Genomic DNA, 19,897 nt, shown 5'->3' with positions numbered 1-19,897 from the left:
TTTTTTTTTTTTTTTTTTTGTAAGCTCTCACTCTTTTTGGAACTTGTTGTTGCTGCTTTGACAAGTCTTTATCCAATTGTCTTTGTTCAATATTAATGTTCACTCCTCGTATAGCTTAAAAGATCATGGTTATGGTATATTCCTTGCTGATTGTGAGTTGGTCACTTTAGCTGATGTTGTTGATGGTATGTTCCATTTGGTTTTTGGAATTTTTTGTTTCCATTATGTGACATTTATTTGGTTTTTGGTTTAAAGCAAACTCAAGCCTGTCCTGTGGTGAAAGAAGAAGATGATACTCATAGATTTGCACTGAGAACATAAAGCGTGTGACAACAACATGAGCAGCATTATAGCTTGGCAATCCCATGTCAAAGAAGGCAAAGAAGAGGAACCAAAGGTATGTTTCCCATCTGCCTTCTTTGAGATGGGATTGCTTAAAGCTAAGGCTTTGTGTTGTTGTCACATCCTCTTTCAAATCGTCTTCTTTGTCTTTCACCGAATTCTTGAGTTTGGTTTAACGAAAAAAACTAAGTAGATATTGAAATAGTTGACAGATTTTGATTGCAGTTTAATATGTTAGAATTTAGAATAGACACTTTGGTACCCTTACAAGTCTAGAATAAGAGCAGAAAAGGGCCAAAAGGCCAACAGGAGCTATGATTCAGTTGTCTAGGTAGATGGTTATCCATTGTTAACTCAACTAAACATACAGAACACTAGAACAGTGAGCATTTGGAAGCAAAATGACATTAAGCTGGCTTGATCATCGGCTCTTGTTATTATGGGCCTAAGCACAGGCCCAGATTTGTCATGTACACTGTATTCGTTCGTATGCGTTAATAGCTTGAAATCTTGAGGTCTGCGCGTGGGAAGGGGAATGGGTGAAAGTGAAACCTTAGTGGTTAAGTTATTGCGAAAAGAGATAAAAGGATGAAACAATCAAATGAGAGCTTGAAACGCCCCAGAAAAAGTAGCTTATGGTGGTGGGAATATTTTTATGTTTATTTTTTCACTCTTTATTGCTGAAAGGTACCACACTTGTATCTAAGTTGTCTTTAATATAATGTTTCCCTAAGTCACGTAATCTACTTTTTATAACGTCTAGAAGTAGAAGCACCGAGAGAGAGATGATGATTTAGTATAATAACGTTAACGCATATTGTTTTTTGTTCGTGTTTGGCCAAAAGATATCGAGACATGTCTGAAGAACGTCAGAGTCTTGATTTAAGATATTTCTTCAAACATTATACAATGGGGAAAACAAAAGGTGACACGCGAATATGATAATAGTAAAAAGGCAACAAAAGGAGAAATTAAAAGAGAAACGTAAAGCGATTTGGCCTCAATCAACGGGAACGTATCTTAATTTAAGAGGTTCTTCTTCTTTATACTTTTGATACGAGAGTTTGCGAGCTGCATTGGTTGACTAACCATATTATATCGAAACCAAAAAATAAAACAACGGAAGAATATTTGTGACATTTTATATTTTCACATTGCTTCCTTAACGTTTAATCTACCTATGTTCAAATTCAAAAGTTGTAATCATCATCACTGTTAAACAACAAAAACTAATTTCAATGATTTTAAATAAAGACTATGAAAAAAACAAACTTTGCGAACAAGGTTTGGATAGTGTAAAAATAAAATATATTTTTGAGGCCAAAGAGGAGTGGTCCCGTAGTGATTGTGAAATTGTGATCATCTTAACCAACCAGACGTAGCCACATGTCTTCCTCAGCTTTATGAATTTCCTTAGCCAAGGCCATCATTGTGTGATTGTATAGTATATAAGTAAGGCTTCCTTCATCTCTTTCATTTTCCATTCTCCATATAGTCTCCGTTTACAATACACAAACAATACAAAAACACAGGATTCAAAAGCCAAGAAGCCAAGAAACATATATAAAGAAAAGAATGAAGAAGGCGGCAGAACTCGTGAAGCAGATAATAAACATGTTGACTGGTATAGCAAAGGACAAGACGAAAGAGCTGAAGAGAAAGACAAGAGCTTTCAAGACACGTCTAGTAATATTCTCGCTGCTCCACAACAGACACATGGTGATGAGCTCTTTGTCTAACAAGCTTAAGACCAACCCAACATCGAAAAAGATAGATCACGATAATTACAAGGATCATCATCATGATCAAAACATGGTGGTGGGGTATAGCCACAACGTTAACGCCATGTCTAGCACTCCTGTCTCTCCTCATGTAGAATATCAATATGCTGAGGAGGTAGAAGAGGATGAAGATGAAGAAGAGGAGGATGAAGGAAAGTATCCGGACTTGAGACACTCGCTGTTTGAGGCAGAGGGTTCGGTAATAGAAATGGTGAAGCATTCCAAGGAGGACAAGGGAGAAGAGTTTAAGCTGGAAGATGAGATCGACAAAGTGGCTGACCTTTTCATTAGCCGCTTCCACAGACAGATGTGGTTGCAGAAGCAACTGTCTCTCGACAGTATTCCAGATACTTCCTCGCCGGTTCAGTCTTAATAATATACATACATATAATTATGACTCCCCTCATTGTTTTTTTTGGCTTTTTTGGGGCGAACGAGGACGCAATGATCCTTATAGATTTTGTTTACGTAGTGAAATGTGGAAACGGGACATGTTTATTTATTTTTGATGTCATCCTGACAAAGTCCCTTCATCGTTCATACTCATTTCATAAATAAAATACAGTTAACTTTTTCCTTCTTGGTATGGCTGTTTCTGTAATTAAATTGAGCACCACACTCTCCCAACACTTGACGAGTCAGCGACCATTATTCATTGTTTCGTAGTAGTCAATTAAATTAAACACGGGCTTGTATCTATACAAATTGCAGCCTTGTATTTTTAAGTTTATCAAAGCCTGTTAAGGCCCATTTACAGATAAAATAATTAATATTTCAAACGATGCCGTTTCACATTTCCCTTCCTTCTCCGGTGCTTAGGCTCAGCTGAGTTAGTTTGCCTCTTTCTTGATATTTTCGTTCTCGATAATGTGCTTGAACAGTATTGCTCTCTGTGTTATATTGTCCATATGGTGAATTCGCACATGCTTCAGGTCATGTGACGATGTCTCTGTTGTATTACCCTCTTGAAACTTGAACCTTTTTTTTTCTTGGTTTGTTTTTTATTTCCCAAAATCTCTTTCTCATAGTTATCTTTAACTGATTTATCCAATCAATCAGGTCGGTTTGGATTCTACAGGGATACACTACTGTGAAAGCTTCCCTGCAAATCTGATGGCATCTGAGAGTCAAAAATAGTGTTTCTTTATTATGTTCTGCCACACGGATCTTAAACGTAAAGCATCCAAAGATGCATTAATTAACGATAACATGGGGATGAGGTCCATGTGCCTCTGCTGCAACACCTCTTGGGCTAATCACATTCTGTTGCTTCCCTAAGTTACTGCTGCTGCTGCAACATTGAAAGTAACCCAATCTGCAGTCATTAATATTTATCAATACTATTATGTAACTTGATGGCTATAAATAGTATGGTCCGTTCAATGTTTGTTTTGTGTGATGAAAGTGAAGATGGGTCGTCTTCCATTTACTCTTTGCTTCACCTTTCTGGTTATGGCCACAGTAGCATTTGGTGTACCTCCTAAAAAGTCCATTAATGTTCCTTTTGGAAGGAACTATTTCCCCACTTGGGCTTTTGATCACATTAAGTATCTCAATGGTGGTTCTGAAGTGCATCTCGTTCTTGACAAGTACACTGGTAAGTTTCTTTCTCGGCCTTGCTGTCTTATATCTCTCTGACACAAGTTTTATCTAAACAGTTCTTCTGATTGTTCTTGTTCATTGCGCAAAGGCACTGGCTTTCAGTCCAAAGGTTCATACTTGTTTGGCCACTTCAGTATGCACATAAAGATGGTTGCTGGGGACTCTGCTGGAACTGTGACCGCCTTCTATGTAAGTGAATTCATTTTCTAAATCACTTGGAACATCTTCTTGAGTGTCATCTAAAAGTTGTATCTTTGCTTTTTTTTCCTNAGTTACTGCTGCTGCTGCAACATTGAAAGTAACCCAATCTGCAGTCATTAATATTTATCAATACTATTATGTAACTTGATGGCTATAAATAGTATGGTCCGTTCAATGTTTGTTTTGTGTGATGAAAGTGAAGATGGGTCGTCTTCCATTTACTCTTTGCTTCACCTTTCTGGTTATGGCCACAGTAGCATTTGGTGTACCTCCTAAAAAGTCCATTAATGTTCCTTTTGGAAGGAACTATTTCCCCACTTGGGCTTTTGATCACATTAAGTATCTCAATGGTGGTTCTGAAGTGCATCTCGTTCTTGACAAGTACACTGGTAAGTTTCTTTCTCGGCCTTGCTGTCTTATATCTCTCTGACACAAGTTTTATCTAAACAGTTCTTCTGATTGTTCTTGTTCATTGCGCAAAGGCACTGGCTTTCAGTCCAAAGGTTCATACTTGTTTGGCCACTTCAGTATGCACATAAAGATGGTTGCTGGGGACTCTGCTGGAACTGTGACCGCCTTCTATGTAAGTGAATTCATTTTCTAAATCACTTGGAACATCTTCTTGAGTGTCATCTAAAAGTTGTATCTTTGCTTTTTTTTCCTTGCAGTTGTCATCACAGAACTCAGAACATGATGAGATAGACTTTGAGTTTCTAGGAAACAGAACTGGCCAGCCTTACATTTTGCAGACAAACGTGTTCACAGGCGGCATAGGAAACCGAGAGCAGCGGATCAACCTCTGGTTTGACCCTTCAAAGGACTACCATTCCTATTCAGTTCTCTGGAACATGTATCAGATTGTGTAAGTTAGCATTCCTCAAGTGTTATCTCTACTCAAAATTTAAAAGCCATGTGTATTGATGTATTATGTTATTCAAAAAAAAAAACAGGTTCTTTGTGGATGATGTGCCGATACGAGTGTTCAAGAATAGCAAAGACATTGGGGTGAAGTTTCCATTTAACCAGCCAATGAAGATATATTCGAGTCTATGGAACGCAGACGACTGGGCCACAAGGGGAGGGTTAGAGAAGACCAACTGGGCAAAAGCACCTTTTGTTGCATCCTACAGAGGCTTCCACGTTGATGGGTGTGAGGCTTCAGTGAATGCTAAGTTCTGCGAGACTCAGGGAAAACGTTGGTGGGATCAGAAAGAGTTCCAGGACTTGGATGCTAACCAGTACAAGCGTCTCAAATGGGTTCGTAAGAGATACACCATCTACAACTATTGTACTGACCGCGTCCGTTTTCCCGTGCCTCCTCCTGAGTGCCGCAGAGACCGTGACATTTAGTACTTCTTTTCTTCAGATTTGATCTAGACTTTTTCCAATGTATGGCAAAAATTTCCTACTTTTTAATGTTTATTCTTCTTGCAAGTTATGGGTAACATCTTCTCGAATAGCTTGAAATATTACAACCGTGCATTTGACGTGATTTTAAAGTCAAACAGAGAATATGGATTCATGAGCTCCCCTAACTTGTTACAACCTCAAACTCATTGTCAGTTAGTCATTACTCATAGACAGTTCAAGAAATGCTGCACTAAGAGCCACAACAGTACCGGTCCTTTGTAGTTGTCTGACTCTGACCTGTTTACTTAAATTGGCATTATCACAGATAATATCACTAAATTCATTATACACTAGAAACATAATCTGGTCAAAGTTTTGGTAAAAATATTGGAATTTGAAAATTAGATGGTTCGACTATTACATAAAGTTATGATTATTTTGTCAAAGAGTTTGACTGGTTGCGGTTACGTGTATTTCACTATTTTCAACTACTATATGTGATCTGGTGCAAGTCTATTCGGATTAAAATTTTTTTTTCCTGCTCGTCTTCAAGTAATCGGGGATTTGACTAGCCATGGCTCCTCCACCGGCGAAGATGCAAGAGATCCACCAATTCCTCTCCTCCGCACTCCTCCAGCGTGGCCCTACCGCTCTCCCATACGCCGAGGCCACCAAGTCGCTAATCCGACAACACCTCCTTAACCTAGTCTCTTCATACACTTCCCTCGACCCCAAAACGGCGACGTTTACACACAACGACGGCCGATCCGTGATCCTCCTCCAAGCCGAGGGAACAGTGCCGATGCCTTTCCAAGGCGTAAGCTACAACATCCCCGTCGTCATCTGGCTCCTGGATTCGTACCCTCACTATCCACCTTGCGTCTATGTGAACCCTACGCGCGATATGATCATCAAACGACCTCACTCCAATGTCTCTCCTTCTGGACTCGTCTCTCTTCCTTATCTCCAAAATTGGGTTTACCCTAGCTCCAATCTCGTAGATCTCGCCGCTCATCTCAGCGCCGCCTTCTCTCGTGATCCGCCGCTTTACTCTCAGCGCCGTCCTCCTCCTCCGCAACCACAACCGTCTCCTTCGATCGGATCTGGATACTCACGGTCTTCACGGCTTTTTACTCCTCCTCATCAGACGGATGATGCGGCGGAGGTTTATAAGAAGAACGCGATTAACAAGCTGGTGGACAGGGTTCATTGTGATCTTGTATTGATGAGGAGTGCTAGAGAAGTGGAAGCTGAAGGGTTACTAAGTTTACAATCCGGACTTGAGNGTTCTTCTGATTGTTCTTGTTCATTGCGCAAAGGCACTGGCTTTCAGTCCAAAGGTTCATACTTGTTTGGCCACTTCAGTATGCACATAAAGATGGTTGCTGGGGACTCTGCTGGAACTGTGACCGCCTTCTATGTAAGTGAATTCATTTTCTAAATCACTTGGAACATCTTCTTGAGTGTCATCTAAAAGTTGTATCTTTGCTTTTTTTTCCTTGCAGTTGTCATCACAGAACTCAGAACATGATGAGATAGACTTTGAGTTTCTAGGAAACAGAACTGGCCAGCCTTACATTTTGCAGACAAACGTGTTCACAGGCGGCATAGGAAACCGAGAGCAGCGGATCAACCTCTGGTTTGACCCTTCAAAGGACTACCATTCCTATTCAGTTCTCTGGAACATGTATCAGATTGTGTAAGTTAGCATTCCTCAAGTGTTATCTCTACTCAAAATTTAAAAGCCATGTGTATTGATGTATTATGTTATTCAAAAAAAAAAACAGGTTCTTTGTGGATGATGTGCCGATACGAGTGTTCAAGAATAGCAAAGACATTGGGGTGAAGTTTCCATTTAACCAGCCAATGAAGATATATTCGAGTCTATGGAACGCAGACGACTGGGCCACAAGGGGAGGGTTAGAGAAGACCAACTGGGCAAAAGCACCTTTTGTTGCATCCTACAGAGGCTTCCACGTTGATGGGTGTGAGGCTTCAGTGAATGCTAAGTTCTGCGAGACTCAGGGAAAACGTTGGTGGGATCAGAAAGAGTTCCAGGACTTGGATGCTAACCAGTACAAGCGTCTCAAATGGGTTCGTAAGAGATACACCATCTACAACTATTGTACTGACCGCGTCCGATTTCCCGTGCCTCCTCCTGAGTGCCGCAGAGACCGTGACATTTAGTGCTTCTTTTCTTCAGATTTTATCTTAGATTATTTACAATGTATGGCAAAAATTTCCCACTTTTGAATGTTAATTCTTCTTTGCAAGTTAAGGAAAACATCTTCTAGAATAGCTTGAAATATTACAACCGTGCATTTGACGTGATTTAAAGTCAAACCGAGAATATGGATTCATGAGCTCCCCCAACTTGTTTTACAACCTCAAACTCATTTACTCATGATCAGGCCACAACAGTACCGGTCCATTGTAGTTGTCTGACCTGTTTTCTTAAATTGGCATTTTACCACATATAATATCACTAAACTCATCACAAAATTCACAATTGGTCAAAGTTTTGGTAAAAATATTGGAATTTGAAATTTAGATTCTTGGACTATTCTATTACACAAATTTTAGTATTATTATTTTTTTCAAAGAGTTTGACTAGTTGCGATTTCACTATTGCCTAAACTATATGTGATCTGGTGCAAATCTATTCGCCTATTCAGATTTAAACTTCCTTCCTGATCGTCTTCAAGTAATCGGAACTTGACTAGCTATGGCTCCTCCGCCGGCGAAGATGCAAGAGATCCACCAATTCCTCTCCTCCGCACTCACACAGCGTGGCCCTACCGCTCTCCCATACGCCGAGCCCACCAAGTCGCTAATCCGACAACACCTCCTTAACCTAGTCTCTTCCCACACTTCCCTCGATCCCAAAACGGCGACGTTTACACACAACGATGGCCGATCCGTGATCCTCCTCCAAGCCGACGGAACAGTGCCGATGCCTTTCCAAGGCGTAAGCTACAACATCCCCGTCGTCATCTGGCTCCTCGATTCGTACCCTCACTATCCACCTTGCGTCTATGTGAACCCTACGCGCGATATGATCATCAAACGACCTCACTCCAATGTCTCTCCTTCTGGACTCGTCTCTCTTCCTTATCTCCAAAATTGGGTTTACCCTAGCTCCAATCTCGTAGATCTCGCCGCTCATCTCAGCGCCGCCTTCTCTCGTGATCCGCCGCTTTACTCTCAGCGCCGTCCTCCTCCTCCTCCGCAACCGCAACCGTCTCCTTCGATCGGATCTGGATACTCACGGTCTTCACGGCCTTTTACTCCTCCTCATCAGACGGATGATGCCGCGGAGGTTTACAAGAAGAACGCGATTAACAAGCTGGTGGACAGGGTTCATTGTGATCTTGTATTGATGAGGAGTGCTAGAGAAGTGGAAGCTGAAGGGTTACTGAGTTTACAATCAGGACTTGAGAGAAGAGGAGAGGAGATCAACAATGGTTTGAATGAGATGGTGAACGAGAAAGAAACATTGGAGCAGCAATTACAGGTTATTGCTATGAACACTGAGTTTCTTGATACTTGGATTAGGGAGAATCAAGGGAAACCTAAGAGTTTGCTAGTAGATTTGGATGTGGATGATGCGTTTGATTGCGTTGGGACATTGTCTAAACAGATGTTAGAGTGCACTGCATTGTATTTAGCCATTGAAGATGTTGTTTATTCAATGGATAAATCGTTTCAAGATGGTTCGTTACCTTTTGATCAGTATTTGAGGAATGTGAGGTTGTTGTCGAGGGAGCAGTTCTTTCACCTAGCCACTGCTGAGAAAGTTAGGGAGTTACAGATGGATGCTCAGGTTGCTTCGATTGCTGCTAGGTTGCACTCGTGAAGTGAAACCACTGGCAAGATCTTTTCATATGTAGCTACAATTTTTTTTTTTACTGAATTTTAGTTACATTCGATTCTTATTGTTCATACTCTATAGGCATTTACACAATACTCTATATACGAATTTGAACTGATCATGTTTTGGCTTACCTTGTCTTTGTCATGTTTTGGAATTATGTTTGCCTCTTCTGCAATTCCCAACATTCAAACCCTCATGTATTTAGAAAATGCTTGGAGTTGTTCAGCTCATAACCACTCAAACTATTCCTGCACGGTTTTACAAAAGTTCCAATCCCTGAAAGCTTGACAAATGCCACAAAGCAGGAACACTTGCATTTCTCTTGATATGGCGAATAACAGTACACACTCTTTAAAATCCCACTCAAACTCTAAAATATGAAAATGAGTCCAAACTCCTGGTGTATAATAATGATACAACAAGCAAAATCAATTTAAAAGATAGGGGATAAAAACAAGGAAAACAACATCAAACTAGAAAAGGTTTCGGATTTAGGTGGTAAGCTCCATGATGGCAGAGACAATATCTCCATTAGCGGCCTTGAGAGCTTTTACTGCCCTAGGCTTAGACACTCCTGCTTGGGTCATCACCAGCTCGATGTCCTTTGGCTCCACACCCGCATCGTCCACCTCTTCATCATCATCATCATCATCCTGAGCAACAGCTGCTGCCTCACCAGATGTTTCCCCCTGCGAAACCACGTTGCTGAGGTTGGGAGTCTTGAACTGCTCTGCGGCCTGACTCTGAAGCTGCGAGCTTAAATCCTCAATCTTCGCCTCACCAAAGATCACATATGTATCTGATGCTGGGCTCTTGAACACATCAGGTTTTGATATCACAAACATGATCTGCATTTTCAAAACCGCATTTTGTCAACAAAAGGAAACCGTAAGGATTAACTCAGCAAAGATTGGAAAATTTAAGAAGGCCACAAACATTCTTGCTCTTTTTGACGGTAACACGGCTAACACCAGTGATGGGTTTCATCCCAAGCTTAAGCATCGCTTTACGACTCTTTTTCTCACTTCTGCTTTGCTTTGATCGGGAGCCTGCCTCTCCATCATGTTCTGGTTAACAAAACAAATCATATATAGTTCACTAATGACTCAAGCTTATAAGAAATAATGTTCCTCATTCTATATTTAACAAAAACAGCATCAAACTTTCACAAGTCAGCATCTAACAGAGATCTCTAGCTAATCATTCTCACAATTCCATGGTGATCATTCTTACAAGAAAATGGGTTCGACATAGATAGGCTCACTATAAACAAGGTTTCAAATTTCAACCAAACAGATGTTTATACTCCTCTACTCGCAAGTAAGTTCAACTAAGCTGCCTAAGATATATTAACATTAATGGAGCTAAGCACATGGAAACTTGGAATGCATGGACCCTTGAATAACCATTGAAAGAGGCAAAAAAAAAAAAAAAAGAAGAAGAAGAAGAAGAAGATAAGTTACCCTCGGCCTCGTCATCGTCATCAGAATCATCCTCGTCATCATCATCTTCAACTTCAGGCTTATCAAGCTACAAATCGAAATCAGAAGAAACAGTGAGTAGAAATACAACTGAAGAGAAAATATAGATAAATTCATCAGCTTAAGCAATGCGAGAATTGATATATATATATATATATGTTAATGGAGTTCGATAAAAGAAGATTCAGATCTACGAAACTGGAGCTACAGTGTTAAAATATCTAAAACCAGTCAATGAGATCTAAAGGTAAGAAGAAATCAATTAATCCGAATCCAAGCTCAATCATTCATCATTTTCAGACTAATACTAAGATAACAACAAGTAACCAAAAAAACAAAACAAAACAAAAAAGGTAAAGAAAGAGAGATCATTATTATTAATTACATCGATCTTTTGCTCTTCCAATTTGGCGGCGAGCTCCTCCTTCTGTTCGGCAGTCATGTTTACAAGAGAGAGAGAGAGAGAGAGAGAGAGAGAGAGAGAGAGAGAGAGAGAGAGAGAGAAAGAGAAAGAGAAGAGTATCGGCGAGTGACGAAACCCTAAAAACCCCTTTAAGAAAGATGAACTCGTATCGAAGTAAGTGCACCGAAACGGGTTAGGTTTTTTTAATACCCGGCTTAAACCAAAAATTGACTCATTAGATTGGGAACCAAACAAACCGGAACGATCAAGATAAAAAAAAGTCCAAGAAAAATATCGCCGTCTGTGGGGATCGAACCCACGGCCACGTGGTTAAAAGCCACGCGCTCTACCACTGAGCTAAGACGGCTTTGATGCTTAATCTACTATTAATAATTTTAATATCGACGACTATTTGTGATTCATATTTGACCGTTGGAACATGAACCCTCAAATCGATGATAATACATGGCTCCATTCATAAAAGTCCGTGATTTAATCAGATCACGCTCCTATATATTATACAATCTCTCCCACCACCCAAATTTGACCGTTGTGACTCTTTTTTTTTTGCAAAAGAAGAAGAAGAAGATAATAAGCTCTCTCTCTCTCTCTCTTTTGATTCTTCTTCTTTTGCAATCTCTTCTCCTTCAATCTCCCCTAACCAAACCAGAAATGGCATCCCCACAGAACACCAAAACCGGTCTGAATCTACCGGCCGGGATGAACCAGACTTTGTTGCGGCTGGAGACGTTCTCGAGCTCATTTCGTGGGATCTCAAGTCTATCCTCTCCTTCTAAATCGACTTGCAGCGACAGGTTCATACCGTGTAGATCTTCTTCGAGACTCCACGCTTTTGATCTGCAGGATCACAAGGAACCGACTACTCCGGTTAAAGAGGGAGGAAACGAAGCCTACTCTCGACTTTTGAAATCTGAGCTTTTCGGATCTGATTTCGCTTCTCCTTGTTTGTCTCCTGCAGGTGGTGGTGGTGGTCACGGATCTGCTTCTTCTTCTTCTTCTCCGATGAGTCCATGTACCAATATGTTGAGGTTCAAGACGGATCGTTCTAATTCAAGCCCTAATTCGCCTTTCTCTCCTTCCATTCTCGGAAATGATAATGGCTTCTCCAGTGATTCGTCTCCTCCTCCTAAACCTCCTCGCAAGGTTCCTAAAACACCTCATAAGGTATTATCACTGTGTTACATCAGATCTGTTTACTGTGGTTTTGGTTTACAGATTAAAGACTTGTTTTGTTTTTTGATGTTGGGTTTTAAGGTCTTGGATGCTCCTTCTTTACAAGATGACTTCTACTTGAACGTTGTGGACTGGAGCTCACAGAATGTTCTTGCTGTTGGGCTTGGTACTTGTGTCTATCTTTGGACTGCTTCCAATAGCAAGGTGAAGAAATTATGCGACCTGGGGCCTAATGACAGTGTGTGCTCGGTCCAGTGGACTCGGGAGGGTTCGTATATATCTATTGGTACAAGTCATGGTCAGGTTCAGGTGTGTTGTTGTTGTTGTTTACCTTTTCCAATCTGTGGTTGTGGGTGTTTTTGTTAGGATGGAATTGAAGTTTACTAAAAGGTTTAATGTTTTGCTGGCAGGTCTGGGACGCAACACAGTGCAAGAGAGTCCGAACCATGGGTGGTCATCAAACGAGAACTGGTGTCTTGGCATGGAACTCTAGGATCTTATCATCAGGGAGCAGAGACAGAAACATCCTTCAGCATGATCTCCGTGTCCAGAGTGATTATGTCAGCAAACTCGTGGGACACAAATCTGAGGTCTGCGGGTTGAAATGGTCTCACGATGATAGAGAGCTTGCGTCTGGAGGCAATGATAATCAGGTTTTTTTAGCTATTCACTGCTATGTGATCCATATGATATGAGCAAAACTATGAACTGCTTTTCTTGTTTTAATTCACTAGACCCTATAGACTTGGTTAATGAGAGACTCTAATTGCTTTCTGACCAATCCAGTCCTTGGCTAGATACAATAGACCAATAGCTTAGAGTTGAGCCGTTCTTATCATATTAAGAAACATTGGTGGGTTCTTTTTTGAAACAGTTATTGGTATGGAACAATCATTCACAGAACCCTATTCTGAAGCTGACTGAGCATACAGCGGCGGTTAAGGCAATTACATGGTCTCCTCATCAGAGCGGCCTCCTTGCTTCAGGAGGTGGAACCGCAGACAGATGCATTAGATTCTGGAACACCACAAACGGACATCAGTTAAACAGCATCGACACTGGGAGCCAAGTCTGCAATCTGGCATGGAGCAAGAATGTCAACGAGATAGTGAGCACTCACGGGTACTCTCAAAACCAAATCATGCTCTGGAAGTACCCATCCATGGCAAAGGTAGTTTCATTTTCACGCTGAAGATCTCATTTCTTGATCTTTCTATCTTTTACTATATAGCTGATGCATCAACCGATGATTGTTTTGTGTAGGTTGCAACCCTTACTGGGCACAGTATGAGAGTACTTTACTTAGCTACGTCACCTGATGGTCAGACTATAGTGACCGGAGCAGGAGATGAGACCCTGCGGTTTTGGAACGTCTTCCCTTCAGTGAAAATGCAGGTTTGTATTCTTTTTTTCGAGATTTGAAATTCCTTCAGAACCAGAATTAGATCTTCTAGTTCTGTCTGTTCAGTTCAGTTGATTGATGGCCATTTTTCTGTTTACAGACACCAGTGAAAGACACAGGACTTTGGTCATTAGGGAGAACACAGATCCGATAATAACAGTGTCAACCTTTAATTTGTTATTTCATTGTGTATGAGAAAATGTACTGCTGCACAGAGACAGATAGAGAAGTTGCAATGTAACACGCAAAATCTGCATTCAATATTATTTAATTTGTTCTTTTCCATTGTAATAAACTACATGATCCGAGAAAATACCAAGTACTTCTGTATGAAAAGAGTTACCGTTGTATTGGCCATCATTGTATATGAAGGCTTACATTATCTAAATCCCTGGCAAATCAAGTAAATTTCTCGAGATGATGATCTTGTAGCTTTTGGCCTCAACCAAGATGCCTTGTTAAAGATGGGCTTGCAAATTCGAGCAAAATCTAACCAAAAAGAAACAGTGTTATTGTAAAGAAGAGGCATCTATTCCAATTGTATACATGCAGTAGTACTCTATTTTACAGTTCTTTACCGTACCTTGAGCATCCTCGCTTTCTAGAAGCTTGATCACAAGATGACCCCCACGCCTAAGTACACCAAGACGGACTTCACTGCTTGAAACCGCATTTTCATCATCAATATCAGGTGACTGAGAGAGGGCAGCTTGACCAACAGCCAAATCAAGTGCTCGCATTCCCAATTCAGCCGACAGAGCTGAATCTCTAGTGGTGATTCCAGACACTGAGGGACACATATCTGAAAGAATGACTGAAAATCCCATTTGCTGCACCACAGAGCAATCCATAGCTTGTTAGAACCAAGTTCAGGGAACAGCTTAAGAACCAAGTCCCCAAACCCCAAAATACAGTTCAAGAAAACGAGTGACTAGGAAAGAGCTAAACTTGGCATATTCACGGCCATTGCTATAATCATAAACAGTAGATGGCTCAGTGCACATGTTATCCAAGACAGTTCCAATCATGAAAGGGCGGTTAGATTCTTGTAAAAATCACCTGAGGAGACAACTCCCTAATCTTTTGTCTGGGAAAGATTAGAACATCGGCGGAAATGGTTTGGACTCGCGAATCACACTGTGGAGGAACCTTCACCTTCTGCTCTGAGAAGAACAAAAGTGCATTGATTCACACAGTACAGTTAAAGATTACATTTTTTGGAGAATTAAGTGAAGCTTCCTCTGACCTTAATATCCATACCAACCACATTTCCACCACTTTTAAGTGGACCTAAGCTTTGGCACGCAACCTACACTCGGGTCATTAGCAACAAATTCAAGTTTAAACTTTTTTCCCCAGGTATCAAAACTTGACATTGATGATGTAATATCAAAAAATAAGACCTGAAGCCAAGCACCAGGTGCGCAGCCTAGATCAAGAACAGAGGAGCCTGGTTTGATGAGCTTGTATTGTTTTTGAATCTGTAGAAGCTGTAGTTGCAGAGAGAGAGAGAGAGAGGGAGAAGAGTCTCAATGTAAGCGGAAGAAGAAGAAGAAGATAAAGGAGGGAGGTTAATGAATATAATTTTTACCTTGAAAGCAGAGCGAGCAACATAGCCAAGACGTTGAGCTTCCCTGTAGAAAAAGTCCGGTGCTCCTGCCCCACTCATCTCTTCCGGCGCCGACAACACAACCGTATTCTTCTTCTTCTGTTTCCCTTTTTGTTGGGCCCAAAAGGCCAAAACCTTATTTAAACCCTAATATGCCCACATTTTTTGAATAATTAAAACTAGTCAAAATAAATCCCATAGAAAGGGAAAAATTACTCGAGCTATAAGAGAAAACCGTATCTTTCAAAAAGTAACTTTTTATCCTACAGTAAAATCTCTATAAATTAATAATGTTGGAATCCTAAAAATTTATTAATTTATAGACACTTTAATTTATCAATTTTCCTAATTTAGTAATTTTAGATAAAATTTAACTGTTATAACTAATAACCGAAGAATAAAGTGTTCACTTGTACGTTTCACTGCAGTTCTCAGTGGTTGGAGAGCGATCCGGCTTCATCATCAACTACTTGCAGTGTTTCTCTCTTTTTTTCTATGTTCTTTTTTCTATGTTCTTTTTTCTATGTTCTTTTTCACTTTCGGTTTCTGTTTTTTATGTTTCTTGATTGTTATATCAGACGACAAAAAAATATATATATATTTTTGTAAAATCAATTATTCAGAAAATTTAAAGGTTTATTTAGTAGGATCAAGAAATTAATAGGTTTTCCTTTGAACAATAAATACAAGAAAATTTTTGTTATGATATACCTTGAGAATTAATTCACAATCTCATATATTAAATGTGAGTCAATAAAAAGTAAAAAAGAGTAGATGTCAAGAGGGCACAAATACATGGTAAAATATGGTGTAATACTTAGTAAAATTTGAAAAGATAATACACATAAAATGTAAAATCTTTGAGATCTCAAGGGTGAATAAATGAATTTTTAGAAAAAAAAAAAAAAAAAACATGATTAGTGAACATATTATTAGATTCAAGGGTCGGCTATGTTAATCATGGTAAATGAGGTATGATATATAGAGTACCCGTCATGACTTGGTCTAGAATTCTCTTGTGTCATGTTACACTTGCTTCAGTGGATGAAGTAAGCTCGTTAAAGCCGCTCTAGCGACATAGTATTATATATGTAGATTCACATTGAATATGTTATATGTTCATAAGATTTAATATACTCGTAGTTAATATAAAATGGTGTAATGTTTACATCAACGTCTAATGATCAATGATATCCACACAATTAAGATTAATTATTAACGTCAATTTTTTTAAGGATATGTGCTCATGAGGATTTGCACCAAAAAAAAAAAAAGTGCTCATGAGGTATGAATAAGATATCAACTCTCTTAAATATAAATGGTCATGATGGTTGGGAGGTTTTTAAATTACCTTTTGTTATTAAATGATATATATATATATATATTAAATCGATATTTTACAGCATAAATATTATCGTCGACAATATATGTGTCGTATATCGTTTAATAAAATAAGCTTTATGTTTATACATATTCACTTTTAAATATTCAAATGATTATATCTATATTTATAAAATCACGTTGATAAAAGTTCTACGCTGACTGGAAAATGTCTCATGAAACAACAAAATACATACCAAGAATCATTCAATTTTACCATGAATAATAAAATTCGAATAAAATTACCTCCATGTGAAAAGATATTCAAAAGATGATATTAACGATGATACTTCAATCTAGTTAAACACATCCAAGAAAGAAAGAAAAAAGTTACATTTACATCAAGATATATATATATATACGAACCCAGCTAAACAAATAGCAGTTTAATTCTATAGTTAAAATAACCATTGAACCCTTTTTTTTTGTGCAACACCATTGAACCCTATGTCAAGAGATATTCGATGATACAAGAGACTAGGATAAGCTAATCTAATTTAAAATTAGAGAGATTCTTATATGAAAGTGATCAAACATCAAGAAACAAGTAACATATTTAATTTGGATATTCATCTAATCCCATATAATAGAATAATAGATTAATGGTTGAGGAAAAAAAATAGAATAATAGATTAATGTTATATCGGTGAAATTGGTGGGACTTAAACTATTGAGTTGGTGTGTCTTCTAAATAAATATTATTTTACAGCAATGTAATCATCTTTCCAATTCGAAAGTTGTATGAATGTAAAGTTAAAACTTTTCCAAAAAAAAAAAAATCATAAGATAAAAAAAGTTAGTTAAAAGTTTTAAATCGACATATATTTATTTGCTATTAAATGTAAAAAAATACATTAATGAGTTGTGGCCCTTGTATAAATTTCTTAGGATATGTTTCCATATAAAATGCAAAAATATCGAAAAAAAAAAATATATGCATTAATGAGTTGTAGTCATATATGTAGTCTCGTTTTTTTTTCGTTTGGCAACGATGTAATCTCATAAAGATATGTTTCTATATATCTTTTAGGGCAAATAGATATCTTTCTATATAGGGTGCAAAATAACGAATTATAGATATACCCTTATATGTTAATGTACTCTTTATAAACCAAAAACGTGAAACTCGTCAAAAGAACAAGAGACGATAAGATATGGATGCTGGATCATCATCATCATCAAGTGCTTCTGGACCACAACAAGAGAAGCGTTCACGACAGAGGAGGACGAAGGGGATCGATTACGAGAGTAGCGTTGCGAATTTGTCGAGAGAAGGCAGAGAGACTTTGATGGTTGTGAATCGTAGAAAACAATTGAACACAATCCCAGGTACTTCATGTTCTGTGTTCGATCATTCGTGTCCTCGATACAGGTGGCTTCACCCTGGTTGGATAGTTGAGGAACGTATCATGCCTAGCGATCGGCTCTACCGGGTAAGTGCGCTCTTCTCTTCTTTCTTTCGTGACGAAGAATCAAGTCTTAGTTGTTGTCGCCATATATAATTAAGCATATTTTCATATTCATCTAATTTCACTGTGCAGTACTATTACGACCCACTGGGGCAATTGTACAATTCTCGGGGACAAGTGACTCAGATGTTGGCAGATACTGAGAAGACTCGCGCACTTGTCATCTACGACAAGTAGTCTTCTTCGTCGATCTAATGAGTTGTGCAATGATGGATTAATGGTCATACCCTCTATATAAATTAAATGGCCAAGCAATTCAAATTATCCTAGACTAATTTATCTATCTATCTTTTATATATGTTTCTTGTTAATTATATAAATGAAATTATCTTTCTTGGATTGTTAATTTTTAATATGAAGATCGTTCAACAACTTGTTTGGGTGGTGTGTTTACAAAAGTTGAGTTAATATTTGTTGTACTGTGTATTCAGAATTAAAATTTGGGGTTTTTGGGCTATATAATGAGAAAGAAACATAAGGAATTAGATAAATTTAAAATACTTACATCTCCGATTATGAGGGATCAAAATGTTTGAACCAGAGAGAGAAACGAGTTAGACTGAATGAAGATCATTAATATATTTGACACCTTGGTTACTTATGAGGAAGAAAACTGTAACTTTTGCGCTTGTGTAACATAGTTGTGGTTGAGACGAGAGATGCATACTCTCTTTATGGTGTTGGTGGAGACGAGACACGTACGAGTTGCATACTTTCTTTCCAGAATGATCAATATAAAATTGCTTGAATGAGTTGCAACATTATCTTCTTCAAGTTTTGTAGAAATTAATTTTCTTTCTTTAGAGAGAAGTTTTGAGTAATGAGTACTAGTATATGTTACTGGAAAATCATATACATAAGGAAATATTATTCGAAGACACCCATCTGTTTCGCAAATCTTGTCCTTGTACAAGTAGTTTATATATAGCTTTCGCTTATCCACAATGTAAGGTCATTATATTCATGATAAACTTTCACCAAACTCAAAAGATATCTACAAACAAAACCTGCATATTTGATGAGTTTAGAACTCAATGCAACAGAAGACTAAATGTGGCTATATTTATTATTATCTAAAATGTCACATCCACTCAGATTATTGGTCTCAAGGACCCGAGATTTACATACTACATGTAGTCGCTTTTATGACGTGATAAACAATTATTCAAATAGTTTAAGTTCCAAGAGAATCAATATAACTCGGCAAGTATGGACGATAGAAATCGTCAACAAAATTAGGTAAACAAATTAATTGTTTAATTTTTTTACAGCAATCCACTTCATTTTTTTTCTTTATATGAGGGATTCTGGAAATCCATCTACAATATGATGGAAAGAACCTCCAAAAGCCAAAAACCCTAGTCCATAAAAGTAAACAAGAGTTCATCAAGGGCTTTCGTTAGTTTGTAAGTAGATCTCATGGACCTCTTGATGAAGACCATCGAATAGAATCGACTCTCACAAGAGTATACTCAAAGTAGTTAAACTGCCATAGATTGAATGATGAACAAAAAAAATAAAATAAAAGAATTGTCTAAAAATTACATGTCCCGGAACTACCAACCAATAATAACATCATATTACAAAATCCAATCAAATTAGAAATTTGGAATGAACAGATGTACCATAAAAGTAACCAAAGGTGTCAAAGGAACGTCTTGTTTCTTGCAGCTTCGATAACAAAAATAAATAAATATATAGATATATATATAGTCTTCTTATTAGAAATTAAGCATGCTTCTGTACTTTTGTTGGTTTGCTTTTGTACAGTTGCCCACGATGTTTCCTTAGTCGTCAAGTAAAAGTTAT

The 19,897-nt window shown here is 38.4% G+C and overlaps 7 protein-coding genes, 1 non-coding gene and 1 pseudogene across 10 annotated transcripts; 6 read left to right on the top strand and 3 right to left on the bottom strand.

The window, feature by feature from the left end:
- Window positions 1,731–2,702, top strand: LOC104735402 (annotated as a pseudogene).
- Window positions 2,984–5,395, top strand: LOC104735401 (probable xyloglucan endotransglucosylase/hydrolase protein 5). Of its 2 annotated transcripts, none has more exons than XM_010455189.1 (4): window positions 2,984–3,720; window positions 3,814–3,914; window positions 4,595–4,788; window positions 4,877–5,395. In XM_010455189.1, exons 1-4 carry the CDS (start codon window positions 3,522–3,524, stop codon window positions 5,274–5,276), a joined length of 894 nt encoding a protein of 297 aa, XP_010453491.1. In that variant the 5' UTR covers window positions 2,984–3,521; the 3' UTR covers window positions 5,277–5,395. The 2 variants fall into 2 exon arrangements, with proteins under 2 accessions (XP_010453491.1, XP_010453490.1); XM_010455188.2 differs by lacking the exons at window positions 2,984–3,720; window positions 3,814–3,914 and adding exons at window positions 4,076–4,315; window positions 4,409–4,509.
- LOC104735400 (protein ELC-like) lies at window positions 5,771–9,280 on the top strand. Of its 2 annotated transcripts, XM_019234900.1 has the most exons (2): window positions 5,771–6,533; window positions 8,688–9,280. In XM_019234900.1, the coding sequence occupies exons 1-2, from the start codon at window positions 5,851–5,853 to the stop codon at window positions 9,130–9,132; spliced, it is 1,128 nt and encodes a 375-aa protein (XP_019090445.1). In that variant the 5' UTR covers window positions 5,771–5,850; the 3' UTR covers window positions 9,133–9,280. The 2 variants fall into 2 exon arrangements, with proteins under 2 accessions (XP_019090445.1, XP_010453489.1); XM_010455187.2 differs by lacking the exon at window positions 5,771–6,533 and having other exon boundaries at window positions 7,908–9,280.
- On the top strand, window positions 6,556–7,574 carry LOC104737978 (probable xyloglucan endotransglucosylase/hydrolase protein 5; the record flags this gene model as incomplete). Its single annotated transcript, XM_010458221.2, has 3 exons — window positions 6,556–6,696; window positions 6,782–6,975; window positions 7,064–7,574. Coding segments are annotated over 3 exons (735 nt in total), but the record flags the coding sequence as incomplete, so codon positions are not given.
- On the bottom strand, window positions 9,450–11,148 carry LOC104735398 (nascent polypeptide-associated complex subunit alpha-like protein 3). The gene is made up of 4 exons (XM_010455186.2): window positions 11,017–11,148; window positions 10,614–10,680; window positions 10,087–10,217; window positions 9,450–9,998 (listed from the first exon to the last, which is right to left on the bottom strand). Exons 1-4 carry the CDS (start codon window positions 11,071–11,073, stop codon window positions 9,642–9,644), a joined length of 612 nt encoding a protein of 203 aa, XP_010453488.1. The 5' UTR covers window positions 11,074–11,148; the 3' UTR covers window positions 9,450–9,641.
- On the bottom strand, window positions 11,330–11,401 carry TRNAK-UUU. Its single transcript has one exon. It is a non-coding gene; the product is annotated as a tRNA-Lys (tRNA).
- On the top strand, window positions 11,550–14,046 carry LOC104735396 (protein FIZZY-RELATED 3). The gene is made up of 6 exons (XM_010455184.2): window positions 11,550–12,219; window positions 12,310–12,537; window positions 12,639–12,881; window positions 13,103–13,399; window positions 13,492–13,623; window positions 13,731–14,046. Exons 1-6 carry the CDS (start codon window positions 11,707–11,709, stop codon window positions 13,782–13,784), a joined length of 1,467 nt encoding a protein of 488 aa, XP_010453486.1. The 5' UTR covers window positions 11,550–11,706; the 3' UTR covers window positions 13,785–14,046.
- Window positions 13,861–15,360, bottom strand: LOC104735397 (ribosomal RNA large subunit methyltransferase E-like). The gene is made up of 6 exons (XM_010455185.2): window positions 15,222–15,360; window positions 15,034–15,120; window positions 14,877–14,939; window positions 14,690–14,788; window positions 14,214–14,460; window positions 13,861–14,119 (listed from the first exon to the last, which is right to left on the bottom strand). Exons 1-6 carry the CDS (start codon window positions 15,297–15,299, stop codon window positions 14,010–14,012), a joined length of 684 nt encoding a protein of 227 aa, XP_010453487.1. The 5' UTR covers window positions 15,300–15,360; the 3' UTR covers window positions 13,861–14,009.
- On the top strand, window positions 17,637–18,349 carry LOC104735395. The gene is made up of 2 exons (XM_010455183.2): window positions 17,637–18,052; window positions 18,161–18,349. The coding sequence occupies exons 1-2, from the start codon at window positions 17,774–17,776 to the stop codon at window positions 18,263–18,265; spliced, it is 384 nt and encodes a 127-aa protein (XP_010453485.1). The 5' UTR covers window positions 17,637–17,773; the 3' UTR covers window positions 18,266–18,349.

The sequence above is a fragment of the Camelina sativa genome, chromosome 13 (assembly GCF_000633955.1).
Source record: "Camelina sativa cultivar DH55 chromosome 13, Cs, whole genome shotgun sequence".
In the NCBI taxonomy this organism is placed as follows: domain Eukaryota; kingdom Viridiplantae; phylum Streptophyta; class Magnoliopsida; order Brassicales; family Brassicaceae; genus Camelina; species Camelina sativa.
Note: the sequence above shows the minus strand (reverse complement) of the source record. Positions and strands in the feature narration are given on the sequence as shown.